Raw genomic sequence first — 18,581 nt, forward strand, 5'->3', positions numbered from 1 at the left:
GTGGGGTAGATTTATGAAATTATTTATTTAATAGGATGGTGGGTCATAGGGTACATTTGTATTATTTAATTAGATGGTGGGGTTGATAAGTTACTAAAAATGACAAGTGTATCTCTTAAATTAATACGACCGGAAAAGGCAAGTGTATCTCTTAAATAAATATAGAGGAGTAGTATTAGTAACAAACAACGCATTTAATACATATGTTGTTTCCTTGGCTCATTGGTAGAAAGTAAGTACTTAAGCTTTGATACCTATCTTATAGGTCTAGTGTTTATCTCCCCTCATTGTCTTAATTATTTTGTTTATTCCCTCCCTTATTGTTTTTCTTGTTCACTTCCATCTTCCTTTATTTGTTCAACTTTTTTAAAAAGAAAAAAAAAACTTTGTCAATTTTTTTTATTTTCGTGTTTGTTAGCTTGTAATGTAATTTTTTTTTATTAAATTTTCTTTTAGCAAGTAATATTCTCATTTATAATACTTTGTACATATAGTGTCTCAATTATTTAAACCCTTTATTTGTATTAGCCATGTCCTTTAATTTTTTTACAAGATAATTAAGTTTTACGTTGAGTTTATGTACGTCGTATTTGACTTTTAGTACTCAGTTTTAATTGTTGTAACTATATGTGGGCGAAAAAAATGCTTATTTGATGGGTTATGGGTCTATAAGTTTTAAAATAGATAGAGTATCAAATTTTAATGAAGACAAAATTAACTGATACTTCTATATGCTCAAAATGCACATTTAAAAAAAATAAAAAATAAAAATCTCTTCATAATTATTAATTACCTTGTAATTAAGTAAGTATTTATTTTATTTTATTGAAATATTTCAAGAGATCGACTAGAGCAGGATTTTGAAATGCTAGGATCTTGCAAATTAAGGAGATATAATAATTTTTTTATTGATTTGACTTCGACCATATGATGAATTTAGCAAAAAAAATTATGATATTATTTAAGTTAAAGACGTATCATTTCGGAAAGGACCCTGATCCCTTATTTCACCTAGTGCCCTCAAAATGTCAGGAATCACTAGTAGAAAAAACCCCTGTTGCAGCCCCCTTGTTGCAGCGTACATGTATTAATACGCTTCAACAACCAGTAGGTCAACGCGGGTCAAACCCTTTAAAGGGTTGTTGCAGCGTACAAATTAATTGCCCTCTGCAAAAGAGTTTTTTGCAGCGTACAAAGTAAAAGCCCCCTGCAATAACCCCTTTATTTTGCAGCATACGTGTAAAAGCCCCCTGCAATAACATGTTAGTAATTTTCTTCGGCTTCAAAGTTAATTCAGACCAAATATTTCATCTCAAACGCGCCCACTCCCTTCTTCTTCCCTCAGCGTTCCCTGCATCTCGCCCGTCGCTGGTGGTTCTCGCCAGTCACCGTCGCCTCTGGGTCTCTCCCGTTGCCGGTGGTACTCCAGCAAGGGTCTGTTTCCTCGCCTCCTCACCGGTGGTCCCTTTCTCAAAAAACCACCTTCCCTGCTCGAAAAACCACCAATGAAGTCCATCCTTGCTCGAAAAACGAAGCTACTTTCCTCGGCCGGTGGTTCCAAGTGATATTGTTGCTCGCGAACCCTCTTCTCCGTCAATCCTCGCCGCTGCAAGTAACTTTCTTCCCTTTCCCTCTTGATTTTCGTTTTCAGAATTAGGGTTTGTTCATTTATATTAATTTTTTTTTGTGGCAAGTTGTTCATGGGGGAAGATTGAAGCTGCTATTTCCTGGTAGACCTGTATGTTGAAATTCCAATTTTTATTTGGCGTTATCCATTTTTGAGAAGAATGGTATGCAACTGCAGCGAATGCTGCTTTTACCCGTTTTAGGTTGAGCATTTTGTCAAACTTTATTTAGCCTTTTTCCATTCTAGATTATCTATTGTTGTTGAGCCTTGAGCCTTCCCTTCGAAGTTAGCTTATAGCTCGATAATGTTTTATGTCCTAGCTTGAAATGTGGACTTGATTAGGTACTTAGGTGTTTAAGTAATACTGATTGTTAATGCCCGCAGGCTTCTTAGGAGAAAGGAATTTGTATTTTTTATTTTGAATTACAATGAAATTGCATACTGATGTTTGCTTATTCGACGGTCTAGCTGCTATAGATTTAACTTTTATTAACTGGAATCTATGGACTTGTGGGGGTTTGATTCTTGTATATTATTCTGACTTGCTAAAATCTCTATCAGGTATGAGTTTAAAACAAATCATGGAGAATGGATCACTTCAATGAAACCAAAGTTTGGGGATAATGTATCCGGACGTGTTCGTACAACAATCAAGTCAGTACCTCAGAATGTAAAAAAGTTCTGTATAAAGTCCTCATATGGGAAACCAGCTGTGAGATTTTGGTAGGTAAGTACATCTCATTCAACCAATTTTTTGTTTGTTTTGGCATTTCTTGATTACTGTTTTGTTGTATGATGAGCTTGGTAGCTGATTGGTGGTTTGTTTAGTTATTCATGTGCACACGATATGCAGTGTATTTCCTTTGTCTTTGTCTTTGTCTTTTTTGTTTTTGTTCTGGCCGGGGCCGGGGCGGGGGTGGGGGTGGATTGAGTGTTTTGAGTCCAGCAACACTAGATCCATCTTCTGATTATGTCTCCTGTTATGCTATTATGAGATTCGTGTATGTTGATTTGTCCAACTTGATTTATAAATTATGAGAGTTAGATTGACAATTGAGCTGACTAATCTATTGTATCTGTCAAGATATGGAGAGCATGGTGCTTAACTGTGCATTCAATTAGCCATGATTGCGGGGCCATTGCCCTAAATTATGAGACTGGTTTGTCATTTTTGAAGGCGAGTACTAATGGTCTGTTTATTGCTTGTTTTGTTTCTTTAGCTCTGTTAGTGGGGTTGCCAAGATATGGAGTATATGTTGCATTTTCTCCTGTAAGTGACAATGTAGCAACTGCCTCAGCTGATCGTACTGCAAAGTTGTGGAACACAGATGGCACTTTATTGAGAACATTTGAAGGTCATTTAGACCGCCTAGCTCGTATTGCCTTCCATCCATCTGGGAAGTACTTGGGCACTACAAGTTTTGACAAAACTTGGCGTTTGTGGGATATCGAAAGTGGTGCTGAGTTGCTTCTTCAAGAAGGCCATAGCAGGAGTGTTTATGCCATATCTTTCCATCCGGATGGATCATTGTTAGCATCATGTGGACTGGATTCTCTTACACGTGTCTGGGATCTTCGAACAGGGAGAAGTATTCTTGCTTTGGAAGGCCACATCAAACCTGTAAATTTATTCTCTTGTCATTAACATTTATTTTTGTGATGCTAACTCTGATTGTTGACTCAGGTTTTTTCTTTTTCCTCTCAGGTTTATGGAGTTGATTTCTCTCCTAATGGCTATCATTTGGCCACTGGTTCTGAGGATAACACTTGTCGGATTTGGGACTTGAGAAAGAAAAAGTCATTGTACATAATTCCTGCCCATTCAAAGCTTATTTCACAGGTCAAATTTGAGCCTCAGGAGGGATATTATTTGGTCACTGCTTCATATGATACAACTGTTAAGGTATGAGACTTGGCACTCAATTACTCTCAGTAGTCTGTTTTGTTAAGTTACAAGGAGTGTTTTGTCTCATTTTGCCCTATTTCACCAGGTATGGTCATCTCGAGACTTCAAGCTTATCAGGACATTGTCAGGACATGAAGCAAGAGTTACACCCTTAGATGTCACAGGAGGTAAGATCTTTTCTCTTGGTAAACTGTAGTAAAAGTGATGCGTGCAAAATGGGAACTTATAGTAGCATGACTAATATGCATACATTTTCGCTCCCAACTTTGAACTAAAGAACCTAAGGACTCATTTGATTCTTATTACATGACTAATATGCATAGTTTTAAGTTTCTAAAACTCATTCGAACCTATTTATGCACATTTATGGCTCGTTGGGTCGTTATAGGTCATATATAGAGCTAAAATGACATTTTCGCTCCCAACTTTGAACTAAAGAACCTAAGGACTCATTTGATTCTTATTACATGACTAATATGCATAGTTTTAAGTTTCTAAAACTCATTCGAACCTATTTATGCACATTTATGGCTCGTTGGGTCGTTATAGGTCATATATAGAGCTAAAATGACATTTTCGCTCCCAACTTTGAACTAAAGAACCTAAGGACTCATTTGATTCTTATTACATGACTAATATGCATAGTTTTAAGTTTCTAAAACTCATTTGAACCTATTTATGCACATTTATGGCTCGTTGGGTCGTTATAGGTCATATATAGAGCTAAAATGACATTTTCGCTCCCAACTTTGAACTAAAGAACCTAAGGACTCATTTGATTCTTGTTACATGACTAATATGCATAGTTTTAAGTTTCTAAATCTCATTCGAACCTATTTATGCACATTTAAGGTTCGTTGGGTTGTTATAGGTCATATATAGAGCTAAAATGACATATATAGAGTTAACTTATTACATGATTAATATGATTATTTTTATGTTTCCAAGATTCAATCCAATCTATTTATGCACGTTTGAGACTTGTTTGGCCATTATAGGTCATATTTAGGCTAAAATGACGTTTTCGTTCACAACTTTGAACTAACGAACCTAAGGACTCACTTCCAACTTATTACATGATTAATATGATTTTTTTAAGTTTCCAAGACTCAATCCAATCGATTTATGAACATTTGAGACTTGTTTGGTCGTTGTAGGTCATGTTTAGGCTAAAATGAGGCATTTTAGCTCCCAAGCTCCCAACTTTGAACTAACGAACCTAAGAACTCATTTCGAACTTACTACATGATTCATATGATTAGTTTTAAATTTCCAAGACTCAATCCAATCTATTTATGCACATTTGAGACTTGTTTGGCCATTATAGGTCATATTTAGGCTAATATGACATTTTCGCTCCCAACTTTGAACTAACAAACCTAAAAAATAATTTCAAACTTATTACATGATTAATATGATTATTTTTAACTTTTCAAAACTCAATCCGATCTATTATGCACATTTGAGACTTGTTTGGTCGTTATAGGTCATATTTAGGCTAAAATGAGACATTTTCGCTCCTAATCTTGAACTAAAGAACCTAAAGACTCATTTTAAACCCTTTGCATGATTAATATGCTTAGTTTGAAGTTTCCAAGACTTATTCCAATCTATTTATGCACATTTAAGGTTTGTTTGGTCGTTATTGGCCATATTTAGGCTAAAATGAGCATTTTCTCTCCCAAATTTGAAATAAAGAACCTAAGGACTCATTTTAAACCTTTTAAATGATTAATATACTTAGCTTTAAGTTTCCAAGACTCGTTCCAATCTATTTATGCACATTTAAGGTTCATTGGGTCGTTATAGGTCTTATTTAGGCTGGATTGACATTTTCGCTCCTAACTTTGAACTAAAGAACCTAATGACTCATTTTAAACTTTTTACATGTTTAATATACATAGTTTGAACTTTCTAAGACTCATTCGAATCTATTAATGCACATTTAAGGCTCATTGGTTCGTTATAGGTCATATTTAGGCTAAAATAATATTTTCGCTCCCAAATTTGAACTCAAGAACCTAAGGACTTATTTTAAACTTTGTACATGATTAATATGCTTAGTTTGAAGTTTCCAAGACTTATTCCAATCTATTTATGCACATTTAAGGTTTGTTTGGTCATTATTGGCCATATTTAGGCTAAAATGAGCATTTTCTCTCCCAAATTTGAAATAAAGAACCTAAGGACTCATTTTAAACCTTTTAAATGATTAATATACTTAGCTTTAAGTTTCCAAGACTCGTTCCAATCTATTTATGCACATTTAAGGTTCATTGGGTCGTTATAGGTCTTATTTAGGCTGGATTGACATTTTCGCTCCCAACTTTGAACTAAAGAACCTAATGACTCATTTTAAACTTTTTACATGTTTAATATGCATAGTTTTAACTTTCTAAGACTCATTCCAATCTATTTACGCACATTTAAGGCTCATTGGGTCGTTATAGGTTTTATTTAGGCTAAAATGACATTTTCGCTCCCAAATTTGAGCTACATAACCTAAGAATTCATTTTATACCTTTTACATGATTAATATGCTTAGCTTTAAGTTTCCAAGACTATTAGGACATTGTTATTAGTTGCTTGAATGTTAAAGTGTGATATTTAATTTGAATTTAATCTAATGCTTAGTTGAAATTTCTGTTTTTGTAAAGGTCTACACTCCGAGGAATGCGCCTATACTAGTGAGGAAATTGATGTGGTTCGTGAGCAACGGGCTAAGTGTTTTACCCGCAAGTATTTACTATTGGCTTGAGCGCGCTTGATCGAGGTGGTTTAGTTGTTATAGAACAATCGTTTACATTAAAATGTATGCGTACATTGAAATTGGAACGTATATTTGAATGTAGTACGTGCACTTTGGTTTTGGGATATATATATATGTATACAAAACACCAGTTATTATTTTTTATATTTGTTCTACAGGTTGCGATATTTTATTTATTGTTGTTGACAGGTTCCTATATTTGGTGCAAGACACCCTAGGTATAGATAAATAAAACTAAAATTTTTCCGCCAAAAGCACAGCTTTGTTGCAGGGGGCATATACTTGTTCGCTGCAACAAGTGTGTAAAATTAGGCAAAAATCAAGACTTGTTGCAGCGTACAAAATGATATACGCTGCAACAGACTGGTTTGTTGCGGCGAACAAAATGATGTACGCTGCAACAGACTGGTTTGTTGCAGCGTACAAATAAAAGCCCGCTGCAACAAACCAGTCTGTTGCAGCGTACATCATTTTGTACGCTGCAACAAGTCTTGATTTTTGCCTAATTTTACACACTTGTTGCAGCGTACATGCAAATGTACGCTGCAAAAAAGTACTTTTCGCAGCGTACATTGTACGTTGCAACAAGTCAATACTTGTTGCAGGCCCCCCAGTTGCAGCATACGATGTACGCTGCAACAGGGGTCTAAAAGCCCGCTGCAACAAGGGTTTTTTCTACTAGTGAATGGAACTATACTCAATATGGCATAAATGTAATCACACACTTTCGTACTCACTTTAGTGATTACTCACACGTAACTATGTATGTTTGCGAAAAGAAAAAAAAAAATGTAGCTGGGGGAGAAAATAGGAGTTTACGAAGATATTTTTGTTTTGTTTTTTTGACATAAGTTTAAGAAGAAACAAAGGAGTTCTTTCCCTTTATATAAGGATGACGATATAAGATTACCGGAAGCCGAGCTAGATCCAATTGTCCAAATTATTTTATTAGACGCGATGGTATCTTTTAGGTCTTGAATTAGCAATCAAATACTCCGTAGAAAAAAGAAAGTGGTATCGTTCGAACAACAACAAACACACACAAGTAAAAGAAAACAAAAAAGAAGCCATCGCGTGTGATACTTATGGTTAAATAAAAGAAAAGAAAAATAAATAAAAACATTAATGGTGGTTATCACATCATAATTGTTGTGGGGTTTTTCCGGTGAGATACCTTGGAGGTTTTCCGGTAACTTTTAAAGATTTCACAAGATTGTATTTTTATAGAGTGAGAAAGTAGAGAGAAGGCAGAGCAGCAATTGCTCTTGAATGTATTGATTGTGCCCCTTTTTTCTAGGGAAGTGGGACTATTTATAGTACTAGGTTTTTGTGGGAATGACCTAATATTCCCTTTACATGATTGGCTGGGGTATGGGAGGAGGACATGTGTCCTTTCTCCTTACAATTCTTTGGCCCCTTTTGGCAATAGTGGGCTATTTGGGCCTATTGTGCTTAGTCATTCACTTGGGATACATACTAATTAAGCCCCTTTCCAGGTATAGGTATAATACATACATTTATACACACTTAAATACAAATACACATACATTGTAGATACCTAGATTAATACTCATGCTCCGGAGTAGACTTCGTATGGTTTCTGCTTAGGGGGCGTAATACGTGTCATGTGTCACATCCTCATTGGTACACGAAGGCATGGTAATTTTGCCCACAACATTTGCCCCTCAAGAAGGGCATTTCTGGAAACACTTTCCGGGTATCGCTTCTTGACCTTTGATTTGCATCTTCATCTTTGGGACAGGTGTTGAGGTGGTGACACGTGTCACCTTTCTCCATTTTGCCCCTCCCTATATATAGAGGGGGGTAAATTTCATTTATTACTTTTCGTTTTCACAGAGCTGTCTCATAGGCGATTTCCGGCGTATTCCCACCACCATCAGGCGATTTCCGGCCACCGCGAGACTCAACCTTTTCTTCGTCAAACTCATCCTGTTCTTCGCAAAACTCATCCTGTTCTTCACCGAGTACTTCGCAGATCTTTCAAGGTTAGTCTTCGCCTTTCTTTCTTGTTTTTGTTATCCTCTCGTCATTTTTCTCTTTGTTAGCGGCCGACCTCCTAGTACTAGGTAAGGGTTTGAAGGTTTTATTTAAGATTTTTCCGCCGTTCATCTTTTGTCGGGGCGGACGTCCAATCGCGTCTTTTTCCTCATTGTTGGTCACTCCTAAGCCGTGCTTCGTTCACTAAGCAGAAGGCATGGCTAGAACCAAGCAAACGGCAGATCCTACGCGCTTGCGCTTGCGGGAAGAAGCATCGACACCCCCTAGGGAGAGATATTCTTCCACCGCCCCGTCAGCCGACGAAGAATATGCCGAACTCTTTCAAGAGATTGACGAATATGTCGAGGTGGGGGAGAAAGCGGCAAGCTCGTCAGGGGGTACAACGAGCCAGGCAGTGGGGGAGTCAAGCGTCGCTCCATTGTCATCGGCCGCCGAGGAGCAAGAGGCTGCTCCCCAGCCTATTAGGCCCAGAGGACGGGAGGAGGCCCAATTGCTTCCGTCGGAGATTCACCCAGACGTAGGCTGGATGCGGTGGCTAGACAGGCACGGGGCCAAGATGAGGGACGACCTCTGCGTGGGGGAAGGGTACCAGATGCGCGTGCCGCCCGGTCTGGACTCGACCGTCAGCCTGCTTGCCGAGGGAGAATTCCCCGTGTATGCCGCATCCATCAAGCTCGGCATGAGATTCCCTCCACACCCCTTCGTTGTGGAAGTGTTAGACGGTTTTAACATTGGGGTGGCCCAGCTGACCCCCAACTCGTGGGCTGATATCTTTGGCTATATTGCCAAATGTGCGCTGAACGACGTGGAGCCGTCTTTCAACGCTTTTCTGCATCTGGTCTCCCTCTCTCGTTCCCCCAGTGCCGCCAAAGGGTGGTTTAATCTGAGCAGCCGTGGTACCTACCAGACAGTGGTCGGCAAGCTCAGCAAATGGCATATGTGGAGGAAAAGGTGGGTCGTGTTTTACACGGACGACCAAGAGATGTATGAGAGGATGAGCCGCTGGAACTGCAACGCCAACTATATGGACCGTGACGAGCCCCTTCCACCCCTTACTGCCGAAGAGTGGGATCAGATAATGGTCCTGTTCAAGGCCAACACTTACCACTTAACAGTGGACAAGACTTTCCATGTGCCGGCCGAGTGGTTGCCGCACATTAGCCAGTTTCGGAACGAGGCCTTTCTAGCGGCCGTAGGCTTAGGATATTCTATGACTCGAGGTTGTATGCCAATTTATGTGCCGTTCCGCGTTGGTCTATTCATTTTTTCTAACTTTGGATTTCTTTTGTTCACAGAGGAAGGGATGAGCAAGTTATCGGCGGCAGATATTGGGAAGGGCGATATGAACGATTGGATGGCCGACATCTATGAGGCCAAGATGCAGAAAGCCAAGGCCGAGTTGGAGGAGAAGGTGAGTGTTCTCTTAGGTTGTCGTTTTTGCAAGTTAAGCTTTTCCCGTCCAGTGTCTACAGTGGAAGTCTTTTTAGTGACGAGCCGATATCCTGACATGTGACCCGTGTTTGCTAAGGTAGGCCTCGTCACTTTTTAATGACGGGCCCCTAAGTTAGTGTTTTCCCTGCGGTTGCCAAGGTGCGCCTCGTCACTTTTTAAGACGGGCGTCCCTTTGGTGACGAGCCCTTCTTTTTTTTTAGAAGTGACTCGTGATTGATAGGGTACGCCTCGTCACTTTTGAGATGGGCGTCCTTTTTAATGACGAGCCACTATTCAGTGAGTGACTTGCCCTTGATAAGGTACGCCTCGTCATTTTCGAGACGGGCGTCCTTTTTAATGACGAGCCACTATTCAGTGAGTGACTTGTGATTGATAAGGTACGCCTCGTCATTTTTGAGACGGGCGTCCTTTTTAATGACGAGCCACTATCTTGCGAGTGACTTGTGATTGATAAGGTACGCCTCGTCATTTTTGAGACGGTCGTCCTTTTTAGTGACGAGCCACTATCTTGCGAGTGACTTGTGATTGATAAGGTACGCCTCGTCATTTTTGAGACGGGCGTCCTTTTAAATGACGAGCCACTATCTTGTGAGTGACTTGTGATTGATAAGGTACGCCTCGTCATTTTTGAGACGGACGTCCTTTTGAATGACGAGCCACTATCTTGCGAGTGACTTGTGAATGATAAGGTACGCCTCGTCATTTTTGAGACGGGCGTCCTTTTTAATGACGAGCCACTATCTTGCGAGTGACTTGTGATTGATAAGGTACGCCTCGTCATTTTTGAGACGGGCGTCCTTTTTAGTGACGAGCCACTATCTTGCGAGTGACTTGTGATTGATAAGGTACGCCTCGTCATTTTTGAGACGGGCGTCCTTTTAAATGACGAGCCACTATCTTGTGAGTGACTTGTGATTGATAAGGTACGCCTCGTCATTTTTGAGACGAACGTCCTTTTGAATGACGAGCCACTATCTTGCGAGTGACTTGTGAATGATAAGGTACGCCTCGTCATTTTTGAGACGGACGTCCTTTTGAATGACGAGCCACTATCTTGCGAGTGACTTGTGAATGATAAGGTATGCCTCGTCATTTTTGAGATGGACGTCCTTTTGAATGACGAGCCACTATCTTGTGAGTGACTTGTGATTGATGACGAGGCCCAATATTTGACTGTCCTTTACGTTCTTTTTTAGCAAGCTAAGGACGCGGCTAGGGCGTCAGGGAAGAAGAAGGGGACGACTCTGTCCCAGCTGAAGAAGAGAGCTGTGCCAGCTGGCTCGGAGACTCTGAGTACCTTCAAAAAGCCCAAACCCATACCCCGTCGTCTTGTGAAGAAGGACGAGTCGAAGGTTGCTGAGGGGGGTTGCCCTGATGACGATGAGATTGGCGTGGACAAGCCGTCTCTGGTTGTGGACTTGGTGTCCAAATCGAAGTCTGGTGGGCATCCTGACGAGCTGGAGGACCCTCTTTCTGGAATTCCGGCCGACGTCCGTTCCCAGATACCTGCGGAGGTGGCCCGCCGAGCTAGGTCATCGGGCGGTAAGTATTATTCGAACGTCGTTCAGACGTATCGAGCCTCCTCTGGCAGTTCTTCTTACTCTTCGCGTCATCCTAAGGCCGTTGTTTTTCCTATAGCCAAAGACAAAGGGAAGGATGCAGCTGCTGCAGAGGACGAGAACGTACCCGCTACTCCCCACTATTCGTCAAAGGATAGGGTGGCTATATGCCGTAAGGTTTTTAAGGCCGTCCCCGCAGAGTATGTTGCTTCTCTTCCTGGCCGCAAGACTGACGCCCAGTTTGGTGCGATCCAGGCCACTCTTCTCGACGTGAGTCTATTTCCAACTTGCTTGTACTTGTTTTTTCTTTTCGAGTCATTTACTAACATGTAGCTCCTTTTGCAGTTGTTCTGCCGCATGGAATTCTGCAAGAGTTGGAAGACCCGCACTGCTGAGGAGCTCAAAGCTCAGGTGGCTGAGTCCACCCACCATGGCGACTATGCGTTCAAATCCATTGAAGAGGTCCGCCTGCAGATGCATACGACCATAGACCTTCAAGCAAAGGAGGTAGCTTCATTGAGGTCTGACAAGGCCGAGCTGCTTAAGAAGATCTTGGCGCAGGACAAAGACATGGTGGCAATGGTCGAGGAGGCCAAGACAGCGGCGACGGAAATACGGACGCTCCAGGACCAGTTGCGGGAGTACCCTCAGGTCAAAGAGGCGGCTGAGGAAGCCGAGCATCTTCGGGGGGAGCTGGAGACGGCCAGGTCGCAAGTTCGCTCCTTGCGTGAGCGTCTTCTGGAATCCTATGATCAGGGGGAGCAAGCGACCAAGGACGCTGTTAAGCACGCCTGGGAGAACCACATGTCAGAGTATGATCTTGCGTGGTTCCAGCGGCGAATGGAACACAGTGCCGATGTGTTGGCTGCTGAGCGTCTCGGTCAGCCGCCCCCTGAGTTTGTATCATCTGATGATGAGGACGATGCGGCTGCTCCCTGATTTGCTTCCTTCCCCGTTCTTTAGAATTTTATTCAAGTGTTCCCGTGCCTAAGGGCAAAAAACAATTATTTTGTTAAGTTTTGGTGCTGCTGGCGTCTGTACCATTGTGCCTGCTGAGCACACAACAATTTATTTCTTTTTGTTTTTGAATTCTGGGCTACTTTTACACGCCTTTCTACGGGCGTTGTTTTATAAGTAAATAGGTTGTTTTTGTTGCTTCTTTTATCTCGCATTTATTTGCTCTTCATAATTTGATTATTCCTTAATCAATAGGTTTAATCAATAGGTATGCGCTAGGCACTACTGTGGTCGTCTCTTTCTTTGGCGAGCGTGTCTATAACGATATTGATTGACACAAGTCAATCAATAGGTATGATTGCCGCTAGACAGGCTCGTCAAATGGACTGGACGGCCAAACGTTCATGCCGCCGAACTTTTGAGCAAACAACCTTTGTTTCAAAGTTATTGGTGCCGCTGGCAACTGAGCATGTGCTAGGCACCACTGTGGTCGTCTCTTTCTTTGGCGAGCGTGTCTATAACGATATTGATTGACGCAAGTCAATCAATAGGTATGATTGCCGCTAGACATGCTCGTCAAATGGACTGGACGGCCAAATGTTCGTGCCGCCGCACTTTTGAGCAAACAACCTTTGTTTCAAAGTTATTGGTGCCGCTGGCAACTGAGCATGCGCTAGGCACCACTATGGTCGTCGCTTTCTTTGGCGAGCGTGTCTATAACGATATTGATTGACGCAAGTCAATCAATAGGTATGATTGCCGCTAGACATGCTCGTCAAATGGACTGGACGGCCAAATGTTCGTGCCGCCGCACTTTTGAGCAAACAACCTTTGTTTCAAAGTTATTGGTGCCGCTGGCAACTGAGCATGCGCTAGGCACCACTGTGGTCGTCGCTTTCTTTGGCGAGCGTGTCTATAAAGATATTGATTGACGCAAGTCAATCAATAGGTATGATTGCCGCTAGACATGCTCGTCAAATGGACTGGACGGCCAAATGTTCGTGCCGCCGCCCTTTTGAGCAAACAACCTTTGTTTCAAAGTTATTGGTGCCGCTGGCAACTGAGCATGTGCTAGGCACCACTGTGGTCGTCGTTTTCTTTGGCGAGCGTGTCTATAACGATATTGATTGACGCAAGTCAATCAATAGGTATGATTGCCGCTAGACATGCTCGTCAAATGGACTGGACGGCCAAATGTTCGTGCCGCCGCCCTTTTGAGCAAACAACCTTTGTCTTAAAGTTATTGGTGCCGCTGAGCTTTTGAGCAAACAACCTATGTTTCAAAATTGTTCATGCCGCTAAGCTTTTGAGCGAACAACCTATGATTTAAAATTGTTCATGCCGCTGAGCTTTTGAGCGAACAACCTATGATTTAAGGTTATTTGTGCCGCTGAGCTATTGAGCAAACAACCTATGTTTCAAAGTTGTTCATGCCGCTGGGCTTTTGAACAAATAACTTATCATTTAAGTTTATTTGTGCCGCTGGCACTTACTATGCCGTACTGGTTGGCCAGCGGCTTGCTATACTGGGAAGGGAGTTGGATAGGTGATCAGCCTACAACTTGGTGCTAATCTGGGCCACTTCTTAGGCTTCAAACAATTAGTCTTGCTGAGAGTTTTTGCTAATCTGGGCCACTTCTCAGGCCGTCATACAATTAGGCTTTGGTTATGCATTGGAGTGTACATTTTTATATTCATTGTGCGAGCAATAAATATTACGAGACACATAGAGTAGTATTATTTATAACTTTGCAAGGCGAATTTAGCCGGTTACAAAAGTGATTACTACCCTACTATGACCATTAGAGGCCGCCCCTTGGGCAATGGATCGTGGTAAGTAAGACAAAGCTTAGCACATATCTAGAAGAAATACTTCTTGAGATTGTCGGCATTCCAAGTGCGCAAAATAGGCCGGCCTTGCATGTCTTGAATGCGGTAGGTTCCATCTCTAACCTCATCATAGATCTCATAAGGTCCCTCCCAAGTGGGCGTCAGCTTACCCTGTTCATTTGCTCGTCCTGTGGACTCCATTTTCCTGAGGACAAAATCTCCCACTTTGAGCACTCTATTAGAGACTCTCTTGTTGTATTCTCTTGCCATCCTTATCTTGTACAGCTGTTGTCTGAGCGCTGCATTTCCTCTAACCTCGGGCAGGAAGTCCAAGGCTGCTTTCATTGTCTCCCAGTTAGCATTTTCGTCATACAGCATGACTCTCAACGTTGGTTCACACATTTCTATGGGTAGGACAGCCTCGGCGCCATAGGCTAGCAAGAAGGGTGTTTCACCGGTTGAATTCTTAGCCGTGGTGCGGATGGACCATAAGACATTTGGCAGCTCATCAGCCCATAGACCTTTGGCTTCGTCAAGCTTCTTTTTCATTCCTTCGGAGATAATTTTGTTGAACGCCTCAACCTGACCATTGGCTTGGGGTCGTCCGACTGATGCAAAACAAGTGTGTATGCCGTGATCTGCCAGCCACTCTTTCAACTTAGGCGTCTCAAACTGGGGTGTAACACCCCAACAATTCCCATTTTCTAAAATAACCTCTTTTTAAATATAACTGTAGGGAATTATCAAAGTATTATCGCCCGTGTGAAAACGTTACGGCTTATTCAGAATTTTGCAGCGGAAAACATAAAACTAACTTTTAGGTTCATAAATAATCTATTACATATTAGGTCCAAACCAATTAACTGAATTAAGGAAATACGAATAGTACGACAAATTTCAAATCCAAGTTAACAAATTAAATCACTTAATTAAACGAATAGAACTACAAGCTCTCTAATCCCGATCCCAATGATGCATCATCTTCAAACCTGTAGATGGGCAACGCTTATTGATCCTTAGAGACTGCTCACCAAAGATGGGTCATCACAGGATCAATAAGGCATAGCCATGATCAACACACACAAACAAAGCACGTAATCAGCAAAGCTGAGTACTACATACTAAAACAACAACAATCCTAGCATGATACTATCAAACCAACAACCCTAACATGATACTAATAAATATAAGTAAGGACAGACAAAACATAATAATTTGACGATTATACTTGACTAGACTAAGCTAGGCTTAATAACCATAATATTATTTTAGTTGAAATAGACAATGGACCGAGTTGACCATCCAGAAGTCTTCACTAAGGAAGACGAGGTACGGGCGCGACTCCGTAACCTCAGTGACCTGCGATATCGAGGAACGTTTAAATAAAAATAGGACACGGTGATCAATCCGGTCCCAGAAAAGGCCATGGGCTACCACCATGAACCCCAACTCCTGTTTGTCCGTCACTTCAGACGTGCACAGTCTAAAGCTATTGCTATTCAGTTTCACTTTACATGATTTACAAATTGAGATTCCGTTATGACTCAACCATTACATAAGACAGACAATTCACATTTGTTCACAACTGTTTTTATCTTGGAATTAAGTAAGTGATCATAAAAGCATCAATCAAGACTCATTCCAACTTAACCAACCTTTCCTTTAACCATGAGCAACCCTGTATATGGGCATAAAGTTTCAACTTACTAAACAAGGTCCTCCGCCCTTATAAAGTAGTGAAAAGATAGAAAGGGAACAACAACCAATTGATCCAACCCAATCATATAGAATAATCTAGTGTTCCCAACCAACATGTTTGTATCAAACATTCATACTAACATGTTACAGTTCTTATAGTGCAAAATAAGTTCAATAAGTTTGTCCAACAGTATTAAACATGCACATTCAATATAACCCAGTTCGTCCATAATATCAACATCACCAAGTTCAACAATAATATCAACATAACCAAGTTCAACAACAAGATTCAACATGGTTTCAACAATTAGCACACATTCCAGGCACACAGGTATGTACGTACCTTGTGTAAACAAACTGATAGGCCACCTTAACACTTTCAAAAGTCGCCTAAAGAGAATTCTCCGCCTAAAACAACCAACAAGTAATACCAATCAATTTCTAATCATTGGTAACCATAATAAAGCATTCTAAATGCATCCTAAACATATTTAGAGCTCTCCCCAATATCAAAACTTAAACATTTGATTTCCTAGCATCATAATTATTGAACTAGTGACTGAAATTCGTTGAAAACTTTTTGCAAACATCGTACTTTAAATTTTCAGCAATATAATTTCATTTAAAAGCTTCACCATGGTCAATCTACGTTCCTAGTATCTCAACACAACCAATTCAATGATCCATACTCAACCTATCGTGATTAAAACTCATAAAAACCTTGAATTTCGTACTTGAAACAATCAAAATTAATATTTCAAAGTAATTTGATAATCTGAAAATTAATAACTTTATTATATAATTTGCAAAAATCTGAAATTTATAACTTAAATCACAAAACTCCTAACTTTAATTCAAGAAACTTAATTCAAACTAATACATCATGAATAAACCCTAACTCAATATTTAATTAACCCAAAACTGAAACAATTCGTTTATAATTAGCAACCCAAAACTGAAAATCATGTTCAAGCCATAAAAATTATAAATTTAATATCAAGAACATAATTTAAATTAACAACTTTTATTTAAAATAATTAGTTACTTAGGGTTTAAGAAAGTAACCAATTCAAGAAGGAGGAGAGGGAGTTGGCCGGCGCACGGAGGTGGCTTGCGGCTGGGCTGTGCGACGGCGGCACACGATGGTGCTGTTTGCGGTGGCTGTGCGAAGACATAACATTAAGGAGGGGAGAAATCGCAAGGAAGAAAGAAAGAAACAGGAAAGGAAAAGGAAGAAGGAGAAGAAGAAAGAAGTTACCGGCGGTGATGGTTGTCCGGCGGCTTGGCAGAAGCGGCGGACGAAGGGAGGAGAGAAAACTGCAGTGAGGATGCTGTACGTGGAGTTGAAGGAGGGAGAGGAGGCTTTGATTTTTCTTTTTTTACGTGAATTTGTTTTGGGTGAGGGTTTGAGTTCTTTTGGGTTTTTAATGGTTTGGGCTTTTCAAGTGGGCTAGACTTAGGATTTAGCTTTTATGATTCGAGTCCAAAACTGAATAGGATCGTTTTCTAAATTCAATCAATTTTCTTAATTCAAATTCTTTTCAACTTAAAATTCTAAAATCATTTTCGATTTCGTAAATCGTTGAAAATATTAAAATGTAATAACTAAATATATGTTAACTATATATTCATTTCCAAAATTCATAAATCTTTATTTAAATATATTAAATATACGTTAAAATATATAACTGAAATGTATAAAATTACGGGGGATTACATGGGGCCCATTATCGAAGACGATAGCCTGTGGAATCCCAAAGCGAGTCATGATGTTCTTCCAAATGAATGCTCTCACATCAGTAGTTTTTATGTTTTTGAGCGCTTCTGCCTCCACCCATTTGGTGAAGTAATCTACAGCAACGATGACATAACGCCTTCCTCCTGGTGCAGCCGTAAATGGGCCTAGAAGATCCATCCCCCATTTAGCAAATGGAATTGGGCTTGTAATGGGCGTCAGAACTCGTGCCGGTTGGTGTATTAGGTGAGAAAAACGCTGGCTTTGTCACACTTCTTGACCAGTGAAATTGCGTCCTCCTTAAGAGTCGGCCAGTAATAGCCGGTTCGAAGTGCCTTTTCAGCCAAAGCCCTTCCACCAATATGCGAGCTGCACAACCCCTGATGAAGGTCTTCTAGAATTTCCTGCCCCTTCTCAGGTGTTACACATCTTAACAAAGGACGGGAGTAGGCCTTTTTATAGAGGGTGCCGTTCCACATTTCAAACCAAGAGCATTTCTTCTGAAGTTTTGCCGCTTCCCTTGAGTCTTCGGGCAAGACTCCATTCATTTTGAAGTTTACTATGTCATCCATCCATGTGGACGTTCTGTCAAGAGTTTCCACCTCCATCTGCTCAACACTTCTGTGCTCTTTTACCTCCCAAAACACGTGCCGAGGGGTATCACAAGACGCGGAACTTGCCAATTTTGACAGGGCATCAGCTTGGTTATTTTCCGAGCGAGGGACTTGCCTTACTTCAAAACTTTTCAGTGGCTCTACTTCCTGATGGACGGCCTGCATGTATTTGACCATAGTCGGATCCCTAGCTTCGTAGGTCCCATTAACTTGGCTCACAATCAGTTGGGAGTCAGATAGTGCTACAATCTCCTCGGCGCCTGCCGCCTTACACATTTTAATGCCACAAAGCAGGGCTTCATATTCGGCTTCATTATTTGACGCCTGGAAGTTAAATCGCATAGCATACTCAAAAGTGTCTCCTTCTGGGGAGTGACCGATTATCCCAGCTCCACATCCATTCTGTGTGGATGA

The 18,581-nt window shown here is 40.9% G+C and overlaps 1 protein-coding gene across 1 annotated transcript; it reads left to right on the top strand.

Moving 5' to 3' along the window:
* The first annotated feature begins 2,055 nt into the window (after positions 1-2,055).
* On the top strand, positions 2,056-3,761 carry LOC130467597 (U4/U6 small nuclear ribonucleoprotein PRP4-like protein). The gene is made up of 5 exons (XM_056836151.1): positions 2,056-2,188; positions 2,481-2,599; positions 2,712-3,248; positions 3,333-3,530; positions 3,619-3,761. The coding sequence occupies exons 1-5, from the start codon at positions 2,056-2,058 to the stop codon at positions 3,727-3,729; spliced, it is 1,098 nt and encodes a 365-aa protein (XP_056692129.1). The 3' UTR covers positions 3,730-3,761.
* The last annotated feature ends 14,820 nt before the right edge of the window (positions 3,762-18,581 follow it).

The sequence above is a fragment of the Spinacia oleracea genome, chromosome 2 (genome assembly GCF_020520425.1).
Source record: "Spinacia oleracea cultivar Varoflay chromosome 2, BTI_SOV_V1, whole genome shotgun sequence".
Classification (NCBI taxonomy): Eukaryota; Viridiplantae; Streptophyta; class Magnoliopsida; order Caryophyllales; family Amaranthaceae; genus Spinacia; species Spinacia oleracea.

Bases quoted from the DNA above. Each gene is read 5' to 3' on its own strand.
- LOC130467597 (XM_056836151.1), top strand. From the start codon at position 2,056: ATGAAATTGCATACTGATGTTTGCTTATTCGACGGTCTAGCTGCTATA. The intron at 2,189-2,480 runs GTATGAGTTTAA...CACGATATGCAG, and splicing joins CTTGCTAAAATCTCTATCAG to TGTATTTCCTTTGTCTTTGT. The intron at 3,249-3,332 runs GTAAATTTATTC...TTTTCCTCTCAG, and splicing joins TGGAAGGCCACATCAAACCT to GTTTATGGAGTTGATTTCTC.